Here is a 21,446-nt window from a genome sequence, read left to right as displayed (position 1 = left end):
TTCACGCGTGCACTATACATAGGTCACTACCTATGTATAGCGTCACAATGGTAACTCCGAACATGGCCATGTAACATGTCTAAGATCATGGAATTGTCACCCCAATGCCAGAGACAATTCCATGATCCCCTGAGTCTCTAGCACAGACCCGGGTACTGCCAAACTGCCTTTCCTGGGGTTTCACTGCAGCTGCTGCTGCTGCCAACCCCTCAGACAGGTTTCTGCCCTCCTGGGGTCCAGCCAGGCCTGGCCCAGGAAGGCAGAACAAAGGATTTCCTCAGAGAGAGGGTGTTACACCCTCTCCCTTTGGAAAAAGGTGTCAGGGCTGGGGAGGAGTAGCCTCCCCCAACCTCTGGAAATGCTTTGATGGGCACAGATGGTGCCCATCTCTGCATAAGCCAGTCTACACCGGTTCAGGGATCCCCCAACCCTGCTCTGGCGCGAAACTGGACAAAGGAAAGGGGAGTGACAACTCCCCTGACCTGCACCTCCCAGGGGAGGTGCCCAGAGCTCCTCCAGCATGCCCCAGACCTCTGCCATCTTGGATTCAGAGGTGTGTTGGCACACTGGACTGCTCTGAGTGGCCAGGGCCAGCAGGTGACGTCAGAGACGACTCCTGATAGGCTCTTACCTGTGTTACTAGCCTATCCTCCTTCCTAGGTAGCCAAACCTTCTTTTCTGGCTATTTAGGGTCTCTGCTTTGGGGAATTCTCCAGATACCGAATGCAAGAGCTCATCAGAGTTCCTCTGCATCTCCCTCTTCAACTTCTGCCAAAGGATCAACAGCTGACTGCTCAGGACGCCTGCAAAACCGCAACAAAGTAGCAAAGACGACTACTGCAACCTTGTATCGCTTCATCCTGCTGGCTTTCTCGCCTGTTTCCTAGTGGTGCATGCTCTGGGGGTAGCCTGCCTCCTTCTTGCACCAGGAGCTCTGAAGAAATCTCCCGTGGGTCGACGGAATCTTCCCCCTGCAACCGCAGGCAACAAAAGACTGCATCACTGGTCCTCTGGGTCCCCTCTCAGCACGACGAGCGTTGGTCCCTGGAACTCAGCAACTCTGTCCAAGTGACTCCCACAGTCCAGTGACTCTTCAGTCCAAGTTTGGTGGAGGTAAGTCCTTGCCTCCCCACGCTAGACTGCATTGCTGTGTACCGCGTGATTTGCAGCTGCTCCGGCTCCTGTGCACTCTTCCAGAACTTCCTTCGTGCACAGCCAAGCCTGGGTCCCCAACACTCTAACCTGCAGTGCACAACCTTCTGAGTTGTCCTCCGGCGTCGTGGGACTCCCTTTTCTGACTTCGGGTGGACTCCGGTTCACTCCTCTTCTAAGTGCCTGATCCGGTACTTCTGCGGGTGCTGCCTGCTTAAGGGCTCCCTGACTTGCTGGGCGCCCCCTCTGCCTCCTCATCCAAGTGGCAACATCCTGGTCCCTCCTGGGCCACAGCAGCATTCAAAAACCCTAACCGCGACCCTTGCAGCTAGCAAGGCTTGTTTGCGGTCTTTCTGAGTGGGAACACCTCTGGAAGCTTCTTCCCCTTTGGAGGATGGATGTCCCACGTCGTGAAGTTCCTAGTCCTCTTCGTTCTTGCAGAAACCAAAGCTTCTTCCATCCGGTGGCAGCTTCTTTGCACCCTCAGCTTGCATTTCCTGGGCATCTGCCCACTCTCAACATTGTCGCGACTCTTGGACTTGGTCCCCTTGTTTCACAGGTACGAAAATCCACTGTTGTTGCTTTGTTGGTGTTGGTCTTCCTTGCAGAAACCCCCTATCACGACTTCTGCGCTTTCTGGGGGTTATAGGTGCACTTTACACCTACTTTTCAGGGTCTTGGGGTGGGCTATTTTTCTAACCCTCACTGTTTTCTTACAGTCCCAGCGACCCTCTTCAAGCTCACATAGGTTTGGGGTCCATTCGTGGTTCGTATTCCACTTTTGGAGTATATGGTTTGTGTTGCCCCTATACCTATGTGCTCCTATTGCAATCTATTGTAACTTTACACTGCTTGCATTACTTCCTTTTGTTATTACTGCATATTTTTGGTATTGTGTACATATATCTTGTGTATATTTGGCATCCTCATACCGAGGGTACTCACTGAGATACTTTTGGCATATTGTCATAAAAATAAAGTACCTTTATTTTTAGTATATCTGTGTATTGTGTTTTCTTATGATATTGTGCATATGACACCAGTGGTATAGTAGGAGCTTTGCATGTCTCCTAGTTCAGCCTAAGCTGTTCTGCTATAGCTACCTTCTATCAGCCTAAGCTGCTAGAAACACCTCTTCTACACTAATAAGCGATAACTGGACCTGGTACAGAGTGTAAGTACCCCTTGGTACCCACTACAAGCCAGGCCAGCCTCCTACAAAAACAATTGACCATTATTTGCTCTGGTGGCCTGATTTTAAATAGCTGGTTGGTGAAGAGAGGAACATGGCAGGGATGCACTCTCTATCCCCTGTTTGCCCTAGCAACTGAGCTCTTAACACTACACTTGCATTAACACAAGAAGTATTTAGGGATTTCCATAGGGATACAGCACATATTTTTATCAATGTATGCCAATTACACTTTGCTATTAATGACCCAACTGCTCATTTCAGTCCCCATATTGTTTGAGACACTAGGATTGGTAAAATTTCTAGAAAACAATACCGGTTTCACTGGCTGCATATACTAGACTACCAGCTCAGACTCTGCCCTACTTGTGTATGAAATGGGAAAGAGAAACATTTTGCTACCTTTGTTTGCAGATCACCCACACTGCTGACAAACAATATAATTACAACACGGGGAGGAGGAGATGGTCCTCTCTAGACTACGTGCCTCAGTGGAATTATGTAATACCCTGCCAGTCTTGATGAAGGACGTGGCTGCCCTGGTCAATATGGTGCTTCTTCCACACTCCTTGTACACACTACAGAACTATATGTGCCCGATCCCCAGGTCAACATTAAAGAATTGGATAGGGGTTGATATCACTGGTGTGGCCCAAAAAGAAGACCAGGGTACATTTAGCTCATTTAAAAAAGAGACAGACCAGAGGGAGGCCTAGGACTGCTGGACTTGGAACTCTATTATACAGCTGTTCAGCTTCAGCATGCAGCCTATTGGTGTGAAGAGAGTAGTGACAGGGAAAACCAACTGCTATAGGGCACCCTTGACATCCCGGCTTCCTCTGCACTTGATGCAAGACAGGAATTAACCATCACATACTCTGCAAGTGGCACGACTGGTGCCATCTGTATGGGAATTGGCTAAAACTGTAAAAATATGGCCGGACTTCTCAGCAATTCCACCTGTGTCCACTATGTTTGGGCGTTGTTTGAGACGGGATGGGGGAAACTGACATCACACCTACATAAAGCCCTTAAAACAGCCCTTAAAACAGACAGGATTCACCGATGTGACACTAAGGCTGTACATCATTACCAAATAATGTGCAGCTACAGTTATGACACTAATTGATGAATTGTCAATGTTTATTTTGCATATTTTGATTACAAAACTTAAAGAAAAAAAGAAGATAAGCAGGACCATGTGCAAGGCAACCCCCTACTGGCACCTTTTCATACCTAAACAAGAGATGATCTACCTCAAAAAGACCATGCCACGCCAGAAAACTGAAATATAACCAGATTGTACGCAAAACTAGTAAGAAAGGAGAGAACCAGAAGACAAGCAGTCTCCACTCTTACTCACAGGATCTGGAACATCCTCATCAACAGAGCTGCCCCAACCATTTCGCGGGTCAAAATCCAGCTGAAAAGCTGCTTCTTTAGACAGCACTACATCCCTAAAGAATAGGAATCTTGCTTCTCTCTAAATTATCTTGAATCATACGGCAGGGCTCCCAACCTTGTACAGCACTCTGCTGCCATCTTAGCAAGTTCATGCTCTAGAAATACTCTATATATGCACGTTATCGTATGCTGTTAGGTTGATTTGATGGCACAAATTATCACCTGTGAGGGTATTGAGGCGCTGGAGCAGAAACATAGGTTGGAAGGACCTCCTTGTTGAACAGTAAGGTCTTCAGCTTCTTGTGTAAATTGAGTAGCAAAAACGCAGTCCTAATCTGTTGAGGAAGTTCATTCTAGGGCTTAGCAGCAACGTAGAAGAAGAATCGTCCTCCTGACTTGATTTTGCAGATGCAGGAGATTCGTGCCAGGGCGATCAAGGCTGAACTTAGATGCCTGGTTGGATGGTAGAGGTGAAGTCTGTCATTGAGGTTTGCAGGTCCAGCATTGAGGAGGGCTATGTAGGCGTGGACAAGCAGCTTGAATAGGCATCATTGATGGATGGATAACCAGTGTAGTCCTGTGAGGGGTGATATGAGCACTGCTGGGGACGTCCAGAGTGAGCGATGTAGGAAAGTACCATCTTGCCTGGCATGTTACCCCCATATTTCACTGTATGTATGTTGTTTTAGTCCTTGTGTCACTGGGTCCCTGCCAGGCAGGGCCCAAGTGCTCATAGTATGTGCCCTATGTGTTCCCTGTGTGGTGCCTAACTGTATCACAGAGGCTCTGCTAACCAGAACCTCAGTGTTTATGCTCTCTCTGCTTTCCAAATTTGTCACTGCAGGCTAGTGACTAAATTTACCAACTCTCATTGGCCCACTGGTACACCCATATAATTCCTTTCTATATGGTACTTAGGTACCCAGGGTATTGGGGTTCCAGGAGATCCCTATGGGCTGCAGCATTTCTTTTGCCACCCATAGGGAGCTCAGACAATTCTTACACAGGCCTGCCACTGCAGCTTGCGTGAAATAACATCCACGTTATCTCACAGCCATTTACCACTGCACATAAGTAACTTATAAGTCACCTATATGTCTAACCTTCACCTGGTGAAGGTTGGGTGCCAAGTTACTTAGTGTGTGGCCACCATGGCACTAGCCAAGGTGCCCCCACATCGTTCAGGGCCAATTCCCCGGACATTGTGAGTGCAGGGACATCATTACACACGTGCTCTATACATAGGTCACTACCTATGTATAGCGTCACAATGGTAACTCCGAACATGGCCATGTAACATGTCTAAGATCATGGAATTGTCACCCCCAATACCATTTTGGTATTGGGGGGGACAATTCCATGATCCCCCGGGTCTCTAGCACAGAACCCGGGTACTGCCAAACTGCCTTTCCGGGGTTTCCACTGCAGCTGCTGCCAACCCCTCAGACAGGTTTCTGCCCTCCTGGGGCCCAGGCAGCCCTGGCCCAGGAAGGCAGAACAAAGGATTTCCTCTGAGAGAGGGTGTTACACCCTCTCCCTTTGGTGTGAAGGGCTGGGGAGGAGTAGCCTCCCCCAGCCTCTGAAAATGCTTTGATGGGCACAGATGGTGCCCATCTCTGCATAAGGCAGTCTACACCGGTTCAGGGATCCCCCAACCCTGCTCTGGCGCGAAACTGGACAAAAGAAAGGGGAGTGACCACTCCCCTGACCAGTACCTCCCAGGGGAGGTGCCCAGAGCTCCTCCAGTGTGTCCCAGACCTCTGCCATCTTGGAAACAGAGGTGGTGGGGGCACACTGGACTGCTGAGTGGCCAGTGCCAGCAGGTGACGTCAGAGACTCCCTCTGATAGGCGCTTACCTTTCATGGTAGCCAATCCTCCTTTATTAGTAGCCAAACCTCCTTTTCTGGTTATTTAGGGTCTATGCTTTGGGGAATTCTTCAGATAACGAATGCAAGAGCTCACCAGAGTTCCTCTGCATCTCCCTCTTCGACTTCTACCAAGGATTGACCGCTGACTGCTCCAGGACGCCTGCAAAAACGCAACAAAGTAGCAAGACGACTACCAGCAACATTGTAGCGCCTAATCCTGCCAGCTTTCTCAACTGTTTCCTGGTGGTGCATGCTCTGGGGGTCGCCTGCCTTCACCCTGCACCAGAAGCACAGAAGGAATCTCCCGTGGGTCGACGGAATCTTCCCCCTGCTAACGCAGGCACCAAAAGGCTGCATCACTGGCCCTCTGGGTCCCTTCTCATCCTGACGAGCGTGGTCCTTGGAACACAGAAACTCTACCCACGTGACTACAACAGTCCAGTGGCCCTTCAGTCCAAGTTTGGTGGAGGCAAGACCTTGCCTCCCCACGCTAGACTGCAAACCTGTGTACTGTGTGATTTGCAGCTGCTCCGGCTTCTGTGCACTCTCCCAGGATTTCCTTCGTGCACAGCCTCGCCTGCGTCCCCGGTACTCCGTCCTGCAGTGCTCAACCCGCTGAGTTGGCCTCCGACGTCGTGGGACCCTCTTTTGTAACTCTGCATGGATTCCGGTTCACAAATCTTCCAAGTGCCTGTTCAGGTACTTCTGCAGGTGCTCCCTGCTTCTGTGAGGGCTCTCTGAGTTGCTGAGCACCCCCCTCTGTCTCCTCCTCCAAGGAGCGACATCCTGGTCCTTCCTGGTCCTCAGCAGCACCCAAAAACCTCTACCGCGACCCTTGCAGCTAGCAAGGCTTGTTTGCGGTATTTCTGCGTGGGAACACTTCTGCAACCTTCATCGCGACGTGGGACATCTTCCTTCCAAAGGAGAAGTTCCTGGTCCTCCTCGTTCTTGCAGAATTCCAAGCTTCTTCCATCCAGAGGCAGCTTCCTTGCACCTTTATCCGGGGTTTCCTGGGCTCTTGCCCCCCCCTGGACACTGTCGTGACTCTTGGACTTGGTCCCCTTGCCTTTCAGGTCCTCAGGTCCAGGAATTCGTCTTCAGTGCACTGCTGGTGTTTGTGGTTCTTGCAAAATCCCCCTATCACAACTATTGTGCTCTTTTGGGGTAGTAGGTGTACTTTACTCCACTATCCCAGGTCCCCAGCACTCCGTCCTACATTGCCCAACTCGCTGAGTTGGACTCAGACGTCGTGGGACCCTCCTTTGTCACTTTGAGTCAACCGCTGTCCTCAGATCTTCTAATTGCCTGTTCAGGTACTTCTGCAGGTGCTGCCTGCTTCTGCGGGGGCTCTCTGAGTTGCTGAGTGCCCCCTCTGTCTCCTCCTCCAAGGGGCGACCACCTGGTCCTTCCTGGGTCACAGCAGCACCCAAAATCCTCAACCATGACTCTTGCGGCTAGCAAGGCTTTTTTGCGGTTTTTCTGCGTGGAAACAACTCTGCATCCTCCAGCACGCTGTGGGACATCTTCTGACCAAAGGAGAAGTTCCTGGCACCTTCTGTTGTTGCAGAATCTTTGGCTTCTTCCACCCGGAGGCAGCTTCCTTGCACCTTCATCTGGGGTTTTCTGGGCTCCTGCCCCCCGGACACTCACAACTCTTGGACTTGGTCCCCTTGCCTTGCAGGTCCTCGGGTCCAGGAATCCACCTACAGTGCCTTGCTGGTGTTTGTTGTTCTTGCAGAATCCCCCAATCACAACCATTGTGCTCTTTTGGGGTAGTAGGCGTACTTTACTCTTACTTTTCAGGGTCTTGGGGTGCGGTATCTTGGACACCCTGACTGTTTTCTTACAGTCCCAGTGACCCTCTACAAGCTCCCATAGGTCTGGGGTCCATTTGTGATTCGCATTCCACTTTTGGAGTATATGGTTTGTGTTGCCCCTAGACCTATGTCTGCCTATTGCAACCTATTGTAATTCTACAGTGTTTGCATTACTTTTCCTACTCTTACTTACCTATTTGTGGTTTGTGTACACATAACTTGTGTATATTACTTACCTTCTTACTGAGGGTACTCACTGAGATACTTGCGGCATATTGTCATAAAAATAAAGTACCTTTATTTTTAGTAACGGAGTATTGTGTTTTCTTATAGTATATATTGTGCATATGATATAAGTAGTATAGTAGGAGCTATGCAGGTCTCCTAGTTCAGCCTAAGCTGCTTTGCATAGCTACGTTCTATCAGCCTAAGCTGCTAGAAACACCTCTATTCTACTAATAAGGGATAACTGGACCTGGCACAAGGTGTAAGTAACCTTGGTACACACTACAAGCCAGGCCAGCCTACTACAAGCGAGATGTCGATATAGAGCGAGTTGTCATAGTCCGGTCTACTGGTCATGAGGGCCTGGATGACAGTACGTCACATGTAGGGAGCCATTTGAAAACGTTGCAGAGCATTCAGAGTATGAGGAAGCAGGATGAGGTCACCGTGTTCACCCTTTTAAGTCATCATTAGTTTGTCGTCCGGGATGATACAGAGGTTTCTGACTTGGTCTGTGGGGTTGGACGCTGGTCCCAGTTTCGCTGGCCATCAGGAGAAGTCCAATGGGGAGCTCTTGTTTCCAAAGATAAGGATCTCCGTTTTGTCCATGCTGAGTTTTAGGCAGTTTTCCCTCATCCAGTTGGCTACGTTGGTCATGCTGGAGTGCTAATCAATCAAGAGATATCTACTGCAACCGTTAAGATCAGGCTGGATTTAGGCAGAGCTATGTGGTTGTAGGGGGGGGTCACATCTCCACTAGAAGGCTGGGACTCAGCACAGGGATCAGGACTCCGACACAGCTGCATGCAGCTTCGTTCAGAGACATAATTAATGCTTCCTCCTGGTGGCTGCCAAATCAACAGACATGTCTTATTTCAAGAGCACTGCACTTACAAGCTTGAGCACATCAGTTACCAGAGCAATGACTAAGGCAGGTGCACATTTCTTTCTTTATAGCCTTTATTCTATGCCAAGCTACAATGTGCCCAAAGCCATAGGGCCAGAGCTCTGTGCAGTTACAGAGAAAAAATGACAAAAATATGATAAAAGCTAGGGAAGAACATCAAAAGTGTCAACTCACCAAGGCCTTAAAAACATAACACAAAATATGGCAACACACCAAGCCAGATAGAAATAAAAGGGGACATGGGAAGTCCTTCTTCTTCTGTGGCGCATTACAGTACATGTTTTACGCTTGGGGTTGCTATGATTGGTTTCCTCAGGATTTTGGCACCAAACAAAAATCCCCCCACAACAGTTTTACTAACACCACTGTTAATTACAGCTGCTCCATCATGATGTCCTGAACAGAAGATGCACTAATAAAAAATCAAGTATTAAAACTAAAAGACTAAAGCAAATCAGTGGCTAACTTATTAATGTAAATACTCTTGCTACGGCTTTGGCAAAAAATATAAATAAGTAAATACATAAATCACTTCACTTTGTGTTTTTGTCTTATAAGATAGTAGTGCAATTAATACACAAAAGCCATGTTTCTTCCTTGCCATATCCTTTGTTTCCTCTAGAACTCCAAGATTTTACTTGAGGTATTGAAGAACATGGCCATTTTTTCTTGAAGCGGCATCTTTTTAGTCGTTGAACTTTCCAAATATACACTTGCCACTGAATCTCAAAAAGCAGTGAAATCGACTTTGACACTGTACTTGGTGTTTGGCTTTCTATAAACTCTTTTTCAAATTACTTTAGACAGCTCCAATGTCGATTTTTCTTGAAGGGTCTGTATCAAAACATGAATGTATTATCCTTTTTTCTCCTTCAAAGAAAACAGGGAGTCACATACTGTTTCACTTAGAATAGTTCTCCTCAGTCTTTCACATTCATTTTTTTTCATTTGCACAGTGTAAAGTCTAAATTAAGCTAAATACACACATTAACTGAATGAGACTCTACATTCTAACTCTCTGATCTTGTAAGAAGGGCTGATTGAGCCTCTTAAGCACTGGGAACTGTAAGTTTGGGGTCAGCATTCTGCGTTTAGACTTGATTGCTCATCTCTAGCAAGGTATCACTCTGCAGGCATACCACTATCTCTGTACTTTGAGGTGACTGATATTCCTGGTTGCCATTCCTTCCACAGAAAATTTCAAAAGGTCTCACCTAGCTTTTTCAAAAGCACTGGACAGTTTGGACAGGAGCTCAACTCCTAAGCTGCAGTCTCGGCCACTAGTAATTCTAGATTTTGGTTTAATAGTTTCAGGTCCGCAGTTGTGATTAAACAGTCAGTGAACAATTTCTCATGGTTCAGAAGTTCTTAAGGATCTTTTGGGGCTAGGTGGTCAAATGATGAAGCATGACACTATAATGTGTGTGAGACCATCTAGTCCGTAAAGGGAACTCCCTCAAAGGCACAGCCACTTCCTACACCCATCCCTATCTGGAAAATACGCGCTTCCTGAACAGGGCCTAATAGTCCAGTTCCCTCCAGTTACACCCCACACCTTTTGTGTATTTACGATTTTCTAGCCAAAATGGGAGCATGTGTGGGGTAGAGCCACTCCTGACACTCTTGTGTTTCCCTAATGAAGAAAGGTTATACACATCAGACAGAGCTGCAGTCCCTCCGGTATTGGTCTCACTTGTCACGCTGAGACTGCTAATCAACCATCTCAGGGATGTTGATATTGTTTCCGTTCCTATCTCTTCCTCGATTACAGGGACTGTGGACCACTAATTAAGCTTTTTTATTTATCTTTTCCTTTATACTGAACTGGGTAGGCTGGCCTGCTTGGCGGAGTGCTTCATTTTTATATGTAACAGCACATAAGATTTGCACTTTGTTTTGCAATGAAATGTATGTGGTTTAATGAATGTAAAAAAACTATAATTAAGTGATTAAAAAAAAAAAAAGACAAAGCCATGAATGCCGTAAGGACACTGGGCTTGATTACAACCTTGGCGGAGGAGATTACTCCGTCCCAAACATGACAGATATCCTGCTCGCAGTTTTACAAGTTCCAAAGAATATAATGGAACTAGTAATAAGGCAGACCGGGTATCTGTCATGTTTGGGACGGAGTAATCTCCTCTGCCAAGGTCATAATCAGGCCCATTGTTTAGGTTTGCATTATGAGCTAGTGTAAACTAAACAAATACAGTAAAACAAGGTCCACCAAAGTTGAAAAACAGGAAAGTATATAAACCAATCAGACTGATCAGTGCAAATGTAAAAGTCAAAAACTTACTGAAGAAAAGTCCTAAAATCTGATGCTTCACAGTTCAGCATATTAATAGCTTTGGGACTGTTTGAGTTATCGAAGTCCTTTATGGCAATCCATATACAGAAATCTGGAACTCTAGCATGGAGCACTAACAGGTGGGCTCTGAATATTGCATGGCCAACCTGAAAGATGACATCAGCAAGGATTTCTTCTTTTAGAAGCCTGTCAAAAGAAAAACATTTATTGTGAAAACGCAAAAGACATCATTATCTTTGTTTGGCATATCTGTGAACACAGAGAAAACCTCCCAGAAAATCCCTGGGTTTGGGAGGGGTTCTCAACTGTGCATTACAGTGCCTGCAATGTGTTTGGGATGGTACTTCAACAAAGCAATACAGAGGTAGCATATTTTGTTCTCCTACTGCTCTCATTTAGGTCTTTGCTTATGTGTATTGGTATAAATTCATTGATATCTGTTAATCCATGTATCATTGTGGCTCTGTCTCTAATCACCTGTCTCTACAGGAGCCCAGTAAACATAGGTTAAACTAATAAGAATTAGCTTTACATAAAAAAAAAAAACATAAATTCACTGAACTAACACAAAGGTTAAAGTGACATTACAGGGAGTGCAGAATTATTAGGCAAGTTGTATTTTTGAGGATTAATTTTATTATTGAACAACCATGTTCTCAATGAACCCAAAAAACTCATTAATATCAAAGCTGAATATTTTTGGAAGTAGTTTTTAGTTTGTTTTTAGTTTTAGCTATGTTAGGGGGATATCTGTGTGTGCAGGTGACTATTACTGTGCATAATTATTAGGCAACTTAACAAAAAAAATATATATACCCATTTCAATTATTTATTATTACCAGTGAAACCAATATAACATCTCAACATTCACAAATATACATTTCTGACATTCAAAAACAAAACAAAAACAAATCAGTGAACAATATAGCCACCTTTCTTTGCAAGGACACTCAAAAGCCTGCCATCCATGGATTCTGTCAGTGTTTTGATCTGTTCACCATCAACATTGCGTGCAGCAGCAACCACAGCCTCCCAGACACTGTTCAGAGAGGTGTACTGTTTTCCCTCCTTGTAAATCTCACATTTGATGATGGACCACAGGTTCTCAATGGGGTTCAGATCAGGTGAACAAGGAGGCCATGTCATTAGATTTCCTTCTTTTATACCCTTTCTTGCCAGCCACGCTGTGGAGTACTTGGACGCGTGTGATGGAGCATTGTCCTGCATGAAAATCATGTTTTTCTTGAAGGATGCAGACTTCTTCCTGTACCACTGCTTGAAGAAGGTGTCTTCCAGGAACTGGCAGTAGGACTGGGAGTTGAGCTTGACTCCATCCTCAACCCGAAAAGGCCCCACAAGCTCATCTTTGATGATACCAGCCCAAACCAGTACTCCACCTCCACCTTGCTGGCGTCTGAGTCGGACTGGAGCTCTCTGCCCTTTACCAATCCAGCCACGGGCCCATCCATCTGGCCCATCAAGACTCACACTCATTTCATCAGTCCATAAAACCTTAGAAAAATCAGTCTTGAGATATTTCTTGGCCCAGTCTTGACGTTTCAGCTTGTGTGTCTTGTTCAGTGGTGGTCGTCTTTCAGCCTTTCTTACCTTGGCCATGTCTCTGAGTATTGCACACCTTGTGCTTTTGGGCACTCCAGTGATGTTGCAGCTCTGAAATATGGCCAAACTGGTGGCAAGTGGCATCGTGGCAGCTGCACGCTTGACTTTTCTCAGTTCATGGGCAGTTAATTTGCGCCTTGGTTTTTCCACACGCTTCTTGCGACCCTGTTGACTATTTTGAATGAAACGCTTGATTGTTCGATGATCACGCTTCAGAAGCTTTACAATTTTAAGAGTGCTGCATCCCTCTGCAAGATATCTCACTATTTTTTACTTTTCTGAGCCTGTCAAGTCCTTCTTTTGACCCATTTTGCCAAAGGAAAGGAAGTTGCCTAATAATTATGCACACCTGATATAGGGTGTTGATGTCATTAGACCACACCCCTTCTCATTACAGAGATGCACATCACCTAATATGCTTAATTGGTAGTAGGCTTTCGAGCCTATACAGCTTGGAGTCAGACAACATACATAAAGAGGATGATGTGGTCAAAATACTCATTTGCCTAATAATTCTGCACTCCCTGTATAGTTAGGTATAGTAGTACAAGTTACTTACCTTTGGTAACGATATATCTGGTAGAATCATATTCTAGTTGCAGGTTCCTTATCTTTGAATTTCCTCAGGCGTCAGCATGGATCGGGAGATTTTTCTTCAAGAAGTACCTCTGCGGGCCGTCATGTGGCGTTGGTCTATTCTGCGGTCCTCGTTGGCGTCGTATTCGCCGTGATGACATCCCGGTCGTTTATAGGGGCCACCCCAGCGCAGTGACGTCATTTTCTTTCCACGACTTTCCACGCCAGTAGCACAGAGCCATGAAGAACACTGAGTAGTGTGCCAAAACTAGGGCTCTTTAGGGAAAGTTCCTGTCCCTAAAAATCAGTTTGTAGAGCGGAGAGCATGGGTGGGTCGGTAAGGAATCTGTCTCTACCAGATATATCGTTACCAAAGGTAAGTAACTTGTACATCGGATAGAGACTTCTAGTTGCAGATTCCTTACCTTTGAATATAAACCCGAGCAATACCATCCCCGGTGGTGGTCTGCCAACCAAGATCACACCAAGAAGTCCTGCAGGAACGAACAGCCAAAGTAGCCGTCCCTTTGGACCCGACTGTCAAGGCAGTAGTGTTTGGTATAAGTGTGCAAACACTACCTGACATCGCTACCTGACAGATGCCCAGGACTGGAATGCCCCGTGCAAGCGCTGTGGTAGCAGCTGTAGCTCTGGTGGAGTGAGCACGCCAACCTTCAGGAGGTTGCTTTTTAGCCAGAGCGTAGCACATTTTGATGCATAAGAGCACCCATCGTGAAATGGTCATCTTCTGCACCGTCTTCCCCTTCTTTGCACCCACATATCCCACAAACAGTTGATCGTCCACCCGGAAGTCTTTGGTACGATCAAGATAGAACGCCAATGCTCTTTTTGGATCCAGGCAGTGGAGTCTCTCCTCTTCATGAAAACTGTCCGACATGGAAGGGTGTCACTATTCTAGGTAGGAAAGAAGCCCTTGTGCGAAGTACCACTTTGTCAGGATGTATGGCCAGGAAAGGTGGGTTAGATGACCGACTCTGGAGCTCACTTACTCTGCAGGCACAGGTAATGGCAACTAAATAGACAGCCTTGATGGTTAAGAGCCATAAAGGGCAGTTGTGAAGTGGCACAAACGAGACACACATAAGGTATGTTAATACCAGGTTTAGATTCCACTGGGGCATGATGAATGGGATAGGAAGAAAAAGATGTGTGAGGCCTTTAAGAAAACTCCCAACTTAAGGAGATTTAAATAAGGAAGGCTGATCTGGTAACCTCAAGAAAGCAAAGATGATAGAAAGATATCCCTTAAGAGTGCCCAGGGTAGAACTCTGCTGGGCAAAGGAAAGAATAAAGAGGACGACTTGAGAAAGAGGAGCAGATAGAGGATCGTCAGAATTGTGGATGCACCATGCCACAAATTTCTTCCAACGACAGGAGTATATGGTTTTGGCGGAAGGGACGCCTGGTAGCAAAGATAACATTACAGACTTCATGTGGCAGGTCAAAAGACGTCAACTGTCGCCGCTCAATCTCCACGCAAGGAGGTGGAGGGTTGACAGGTTCGGATGGAGGACCCTCCCCTGATGCTGCGACAGAAGGTCCTCGCGAAGAGGCAGTCTGATCGGAGGAGCCATGGCCATGCTCAACAGCTCGGGATACCAGACTCTACGTGCCCAGTCTGGAGCCAATACTATAACTTGGGCCCGGTCTTGCCTGGGCGGAAAGGCGTACAGGAGGTCGGAATTCCACTCGCGATGAAAGGCGTCGTAGAGCGACTGCCGCCTTGGAAACTCCAATGTGCAAAACAGCTGACACTGCGTGTTCTCTACGGAGGCAAACAAGTCTAACCAAGGTTCTTCCCACTGAGGGAAAAGACCTTGGGCCACTTACGGATGGAGATGCCAGTCGTGATCGACCACGCATCGCCGGCTGAGTTAGTCTGCTCTGGCATTCAAGGAGCCCGCCAGGTGTTGAACTACCAAGGAAATGCACTGATGTTCCACCCAAGTCTTGAGGCCAAGAGCCTCTTGACAAAGGGTCCACTACCCCACTCAGCCTTGTTTGTTGCAATACCACATGGTGGTGTTGTCTGTTAACAATTGCACTGCTTTCCCCTTGAGAGAGGGAAGAAATGCTTTCAATGCTAGTCAAATCACTCGCCACTCCGGCTAATTGATATGGAGCCCGGATTCCACCAGTGGCCTTTTATCTCTGCCACTCCCATGTGGTCGCCCGATCCCAGAAGTGATGCATCTGTCACGACTGTAAGATCTGGTTGGAGAAAGGAGAGGGATCTGCCCTTGACCCAATCCTGATTCGTTAACCACCACTGCAGGTCTTTAGCAGTTCCATCCGAGATCTGGACATTGTCGTAGAGATTCCCCTGATGCTGCGCCCACTGGAACTTCAGGTCCCACTGCACAGCCTGCATACGCCATCTAGCGTTTTGAACCAGCAGGATGCAGGAGGCCATGAGGCCCAGCAGCCTCAGAGTCATTCTCACTGAAATCCAGGAGAGAGGCTCGGAAACATCGTTTCATAGCCCGAATATCCTGGACTCGCGTTTCGGGAGGATATGCCTGAAACCGCACTGTATCCAGAACAGCTCAGATGAATGGGAGCATCTGAGAAGGAGCCAGGTGTGACTTCGGCACATTGATAGTGAACCCTAGTGAATGCAAAAGGTTCACTGTAGTCTGGAGGTGGGAGACAACTGTCTGGGGCAAGTTCGCCTTCAACAGCCAATCTTCGAGGTAGGGGGAGACTGGGACCCCTAACCTGCGCAGATGAGTTGCCACCACTACCATCACTTTCGTGAACACCCGAGGGGCACTTGTAAGGCCAAAGGGGAGCATGGAAAACAAAGTGCTTGTGATCAACCACGAATCGTAGGTAACGTCTGTGGACCGGCAAGACAGGAATGTGAAAGGATGGGTCTTGCAAGTCCAACGCTACCATCCAGTCTCCAGGATCCAGTGTAGATAGGACCTGTGCCAATGTCAAAATTTTGAACAACTTCTTTTTGAGGAAGAGGTCAAGGGACCAAAGATCTAATATAGGACGAAAACCTTTGTTCTTTTTCGGAACCAGAAAGTGGAGGTAATAGCAACCATGACCTACTTCTGGCTACAGAACCCTCTCTATATCTCCTCTGGCCAAAAGGGCTTGGACTTCCTCGCGGAGAAGCGCCATATGATCCTCAGATATTCGCTTGTAAGAAGGAGGCATGGCTGGAGGACGTGTCTCAAAGGGGAGGGAGCAGCCACTTCGAACAATCTGGAGGACCCACTTGTCCAAGGTAATGGATTGCCATGGGGGCAGGTGATGGTTAATACTGACGCCAACTGGTTCCTGGTGTCCCCGCGGACTAGGAAGGTTTGGAGGCTGAAGCGGCGGCTGGGGTGGACTGGGTGACCCGCTGGCTCCCTGATCCCTGGGAGCACGGGATCCCACGTCCGAGGCCGTGCAGGGGATGTACAGCATGCGCAGGTCGATGGCTGGGGGGGGAGGATGCGGTTGGGTGCCCCTTCCATAGCCACGAAAGGTGGACTGCTGGGGTCTAGAAGCAGGCGCGAGGCCAAGGGACCGGGCCGTGGCTCGGGAATCTTAAAAGCGCTTGAGCGCAGAGTCCACCTTGTCTCCGAAGAGACGTGTACCATCAAAGGGCATATCCATCAATGACTGCTGGACATCCCCCGAAAAGCCAGATGTTCTGAGTCAGGCGTGGCGTCCCAATGCCACCGTCGATGCAACTGATCTGCCCAGAAAGTCGGTCGTATCCAGTCCACAACGAATCATGAACTTCGCTGCATCCCTCCTGTAGGAAGTTGGCTCTGTATATACTATTTAAAAGTAATAAATAGTGTGCACAGAGTCCAAGGGTTCCCCTTAGAGGTAAGATAGTGGCAAAAAGAGATAATTCTAATGCTCTATTTTGTGGTAGTGTGGTCGAGCAGTAGGCTTATCAGAGGGTAGTGTTAAGCATTTGTTGTACACACACATGCAATAAATGAGGAACACACACTCAAAGACTTACTCCAGGCCAATAGGTTTTTATATAGAAAAATATATTTTCTTAGCTTATTTTAAGAACCACAGGTTCAAGATTTACAAGTAATACTTCAAATGAAAGATATTTCACTCAGGTATTCTAGGAACTTTGAATAACAACAATTTCATGTACAGTCTTTGTATAAATGGCAATAAGCTATTTTAAAAGTGGACACAGTGCAAAAATCAACAGTTCCTGGGGGAAGTAAGTAAAGGTTAAGTTCACAGGTAAGTGAAACCCTTACAGGGTTCAAAGTTGGGTCCAAGGTAGCCCACCGTTGGGGGTTCAAGGCAACCCCAAAGTTACCAAACCAGAAGCTCAGGGCTGGGGGGGGCAGACCACGGGGGTTTTGTAGGGCACCCGGGGGGGGGGGGGGGTCAGGGGGCACAAGCAGGCACAGAAAGTACACCCTCAGCGGCACAGGGGCGGCCGGGTGCAGAGTGCAAACAGGCATCGGGTTTTGTATAGGAAGTAATGGGGAGACCCGGGGTCTCTTCAACAATGCAGACAGGCACGGGGGGGGCTCCTTGGGGTAGCCACCACCTGGGCTAGGCAGAGGGTCGCCTGGGGGTTGCTCCTGCACTGGAGTTCGGTTCCTTCAGGTCCTGGGGGCTGCAGGTGCAGTGTTGGTTCCAGGCATCGGGTCCCTTGTGACAGGCAGTCGCGGTCATGGGGAGCCTCTGGATTTCCTCTGCAGGTGTCGATATGGGGGCTCAGGGGGGTCGTCTATGGCTACTCACAGGCTCGCAGTCGCCGGGGAGTCCTCCCTGAAGTGTTGGTTTTCCGCAGGTCGAGCCGGGGGCGTCGGGTGCAGAGTGGAAAGTCCCACGCTTCTGGCGGGAAATGTGAAGTCTTTAAAGTGGTTTCTTTGTTGCAAGAAAGTTGCAGATTGTAGAACAGGGCCGCTGTTCATGGGAATTTCTTGGCCCTTGGTTGCAGGGCAGTCCTCTGAGGCTTCAGAGGTCACTGGTCCCTGTTGGATGCGTCGCGGATGCAGTTTTCTTCGAAGTTGGGAGACAGGCCGGTAGGGCTGGGGCCAAAGCAGTTGTCGTCTCCGTCTTCACTGCAGGGCTTCAGGTCAGCAGTCCTTCTTCTTGTTAAGGTTGCAGAAGCCTAGTTTCCTAGGTTCTGGGGAGCCCCTAAATACTGAATTTAGGGGTGTGTTTAGGTCTGGGAGGGCAGTAGCCAATGGCTACTGTCCTGGAGGGTGGCTACACCCTCTTTGTGCCTCCTCCCTGTGGGGATGGGGGCACATCCCTAATCCTATTGGGGGAATCCTCCATCCACAAGAAGGAGGATTTATAAAAGTGAGGGTCACCTCAGCTCAGGACACCTTAGGGGCTGTCCTGATTGGTGGGTGACTCCTCCTTGTTTTTCTAATTATCTCCTCCAGCCTTGCCGCCAAAAGTGGGGGCAGTGGCCGGAGGGACGGGCATCTCCACTAGCTGAGATGCCCTGTGGCGCTGTAACAAAGGGGGAGAACCTTTGAGGCTCACCGCCAGGTGTTACAGTTCCTGCAGGGGGAGGTGAGAAACACCTCCACCCAGTACAGGCTTTGTTCTTGGCCACAGAGTGACAAAGGCACTCTCCCCATGTGGCCAGCAACATGTCTGGTGTGTGGCAGGCTAGCAGAAACTAGTCAGCCTACACTGGAAGTCGGGTATGTTTTCAGGGGGCATCTCTAAGATGCCCTCTGGGTGTATTTTACAATAAATTGCACACTGGCATCAGTGTGCATTTATTGTGCTGAGAAGTTTGATACCAAACTTCCCAGTTTTCAGTGTAGCCATTATGGAGCTGTGGAGTTCGTGTTTGACAAACTCCCAGACCATATACTCTTATGGCTACCCTGCATTTACAATGTCTAAGGTTTTGCTTAGACACTGTAGGGGCATAGTGCTCATGCACATATGCCCTCACCTGTGGTATAGTGCACCCTGCCTTAGGGCTGTAAGGCCTGCTAGAGGGGTGACTTACCTATGCCACAGGCAGTGTGAGGTTGGCATGGCACTCTGAGGAGAGTGCCATGTCGACTTAGTCTTTTTTCTCCCCACCAGCACACACAAGCTGTGAGGCAGTGTGCATGTGCTGAGTGAGGGGTCCCTAGGATGGCATAAGACAAGCTGCAGCCCTTAGAGACCTTCCCTGGCATCAGGGCCCTTGGTACCAGGGGTACTAGTTACAAGGGACTTACCTGGGTGCAAGGGTTGTGCCCATTGTGGAGACAAAGGTACAGTTTAGGGAAAGAACCCTGGTGCTTGGGCCTGGTTAGCAGGGTCCCAGCACACTTTCAAGTCATAACTTAGCATTAGCAAAGGCAAAAAGTCAGGGGGGTAACCATGTTAAGGATGCATTTCCTTACACCTCCCATCTGTTTTGGCTTGGGAAAGGATAGTCGAGGCCTCCTCCGGAACTCTAGGCAGCACTTACGCGCCCCTATCCCAGAGAGTATGGGAATAGCGGCCCAAAAGGCATGCGGTGTTCACGGACCGCAGCGTTAGACTGTTGGAAGAAAACAACTTCTTCCCCAAATTGTCCAGTCTTTTTGATTTACTATCCAGGGGTGCGGCAGGGAATGCGCCAGATGAAGAGGGAGCATGGATGACAAGACTCTCAGGCGTGGGGTGTTTGGTGAGGAATTGTAGGTCTGTTGGTGCAGGCCGATGGCAGCAGGCAATCGTCCTATTCACAGGAGCCCCTGTGCTGGGTCTGGACCAAGTACTCAAAAGGACGTCTGTCAGTGCCTCATTAAAGGGAAGAAGTGGATCGGAAGAGGAAGACTCCGGCTAAAGCACGTTTGTTAGGATATTAAGCCTAACCTCCACAGAAGGTAGCTCGAGGTCCAAGACTCAGCCGCCCCTCTCACCACAATGGAAAATGAGTGTAGGAAGCTGGCTCTGTATATACTATAACAAAATGAGATATAGTGTGCATAGGGGCCAGGGGTTTTCCAAGAGGCTTGACAGAGGTACTACTAACGCTCTATTTGTGGTAGTGTGGTCGAGCAGTTAGGCTTATCAGAGGGTAATGTTTAACATTTGTTGTACACACTCAAGCAATAGATGAGAACACACACTCCATGACTTAACTCCAGGCCAATAGGTTTTTATATAGAAAATTATTATTTTCTTTATTTTAGACCACAAGATTCAAATTACAGGTAAGTACATTAAATGTAAGGTACTTTGCATAGTGTAGGAAAATGCTTCTCTTGGCATGGTTACCCCCTAACGTTTTCCCTTTTGTTGATGCTAGTTATGATCAAAAGTGTGCTGGGACCATGCTAACCAAGCCCCAGCACCAGCACCAGTGTTCTGTCCCTAAACTGAAACCTTTGTCTCCACAATTGGTACAGCTCTGGCACACAGCTAAGTACATTGTAAATGGTACCCCTGGTACCAAGGGCCCTGTGGCCAGGGAAGGGCTCTAAGGGCTGCAGCATGTATTATGCCACCAGAAGGGACCCCTCACTCAGCACATGCACATTGCCTCACAGCTTGTGTGTGTTGGTGGGGAGAAAATGACTAAGTCGACTAACTCCCCTCAGAGTGCCATGCCAACCTCACACTGCCTGTGGCATAGGTAAGTCACCCCTCTTGCAGGCCTTACAGCCCTAAGGCAGGGTGCACTATACCTCAGGTGAGGACATATGTGCATGAGCACTATGCCCCTACAGTGTCTAAGCAAAACCATAGACATTGTAAGTGCAGGGTATCCATAAAGAGTATATGGTCTGGGAGTTTGTCAAACACAAACTCCACAGTTCCATAATGGCTACACTGAAATCTGGGAAGTTTGGTATCAAACTTCTCAGCACATTACTGTAACATATACCCAGAGGGCATCTTAGAGATGCCCCCTGAATACCAATGAGACTTCTAGTGTAGGCTGACCAGTTTCTGCCAGCCTGCCACACACCAGACATGTTGCTGGCCAGTTGGGGAGAGTGCCTTTGTCACTCTGTGGCTAGGAACAAAGCCTGTACTGGGTGGAGGTGCTTCTCACCTCCCCCTGCAGGAACTGTAACACCTGGCGGTGAGCCTCAAAGGCTCACCCCTTTTGTTACAGCGCCCCAGGGCATCCTAGTTAGTGAAGATGCCCGCCCCTCCAGCCACTGCCCCCACTTTTGGCGGCAAGGCTGGAGGATATAGTGAGAAAAACAAGGAGGAGTCACCCACCAGTCAGGACAGCCCCTAAGGTGTCCTGAGCTGAGGTGACCCCTACCTTTAGAAATCCTCCATCTTGAGTTTGGAGGATTCCCCCAACTGGATTAGGGAAGTGCCCCCCTCCTCACAGGGAGGAGGCACAAAGAGGGTGTAGCCATCCTAAAGGACAGTAGCCATTGGCTACTGCTCTCCCAG

General features: G+C 48.2%; 1 protein-coding gene across 1 annotated transcript in view; it reads right to left on the bottom strand.

The window, feature by feature from the left end:
• Nucleotides 1-21,446, bottom strand: part of BTBD8 (BTB domain containing 8) — a 491,132-nt gene that overhangs the window by 396,589 nt on the left and 73,097 nt on the right. The window contains exon 2 of the mRNA XM_069232349.1: nucleotides 10,866-11,063. Within this exon, the coding sequence (XP_069088450.1) occupies nucleotides 10,866-11,063 (198 nt within the window). The remainder of the gene's footprint in view (nucleotides 1-10,865; nucleotides 11,064-21,446) is intronic.

The sequence above is a fragment of the Pleurodeles waltl genome, chromosome 4_2, assembly GCF_031143425.1.
Source record: "Pleurodeles waltl isolate 20211129_DDA chromosome 4_2, aPleWal1.hap1.20221129, whole genome shotgun sequence".
Classification (NCBI taxonomy): Eukaryota; Metazoa; Chordata; class Amphibia; order Caudata; family Salamandridae; genus Pleurodeles; species Pleurodeles waltl.
This window is presented reverse-complemented; position numbering and strand designations above follow the sequence as displayed.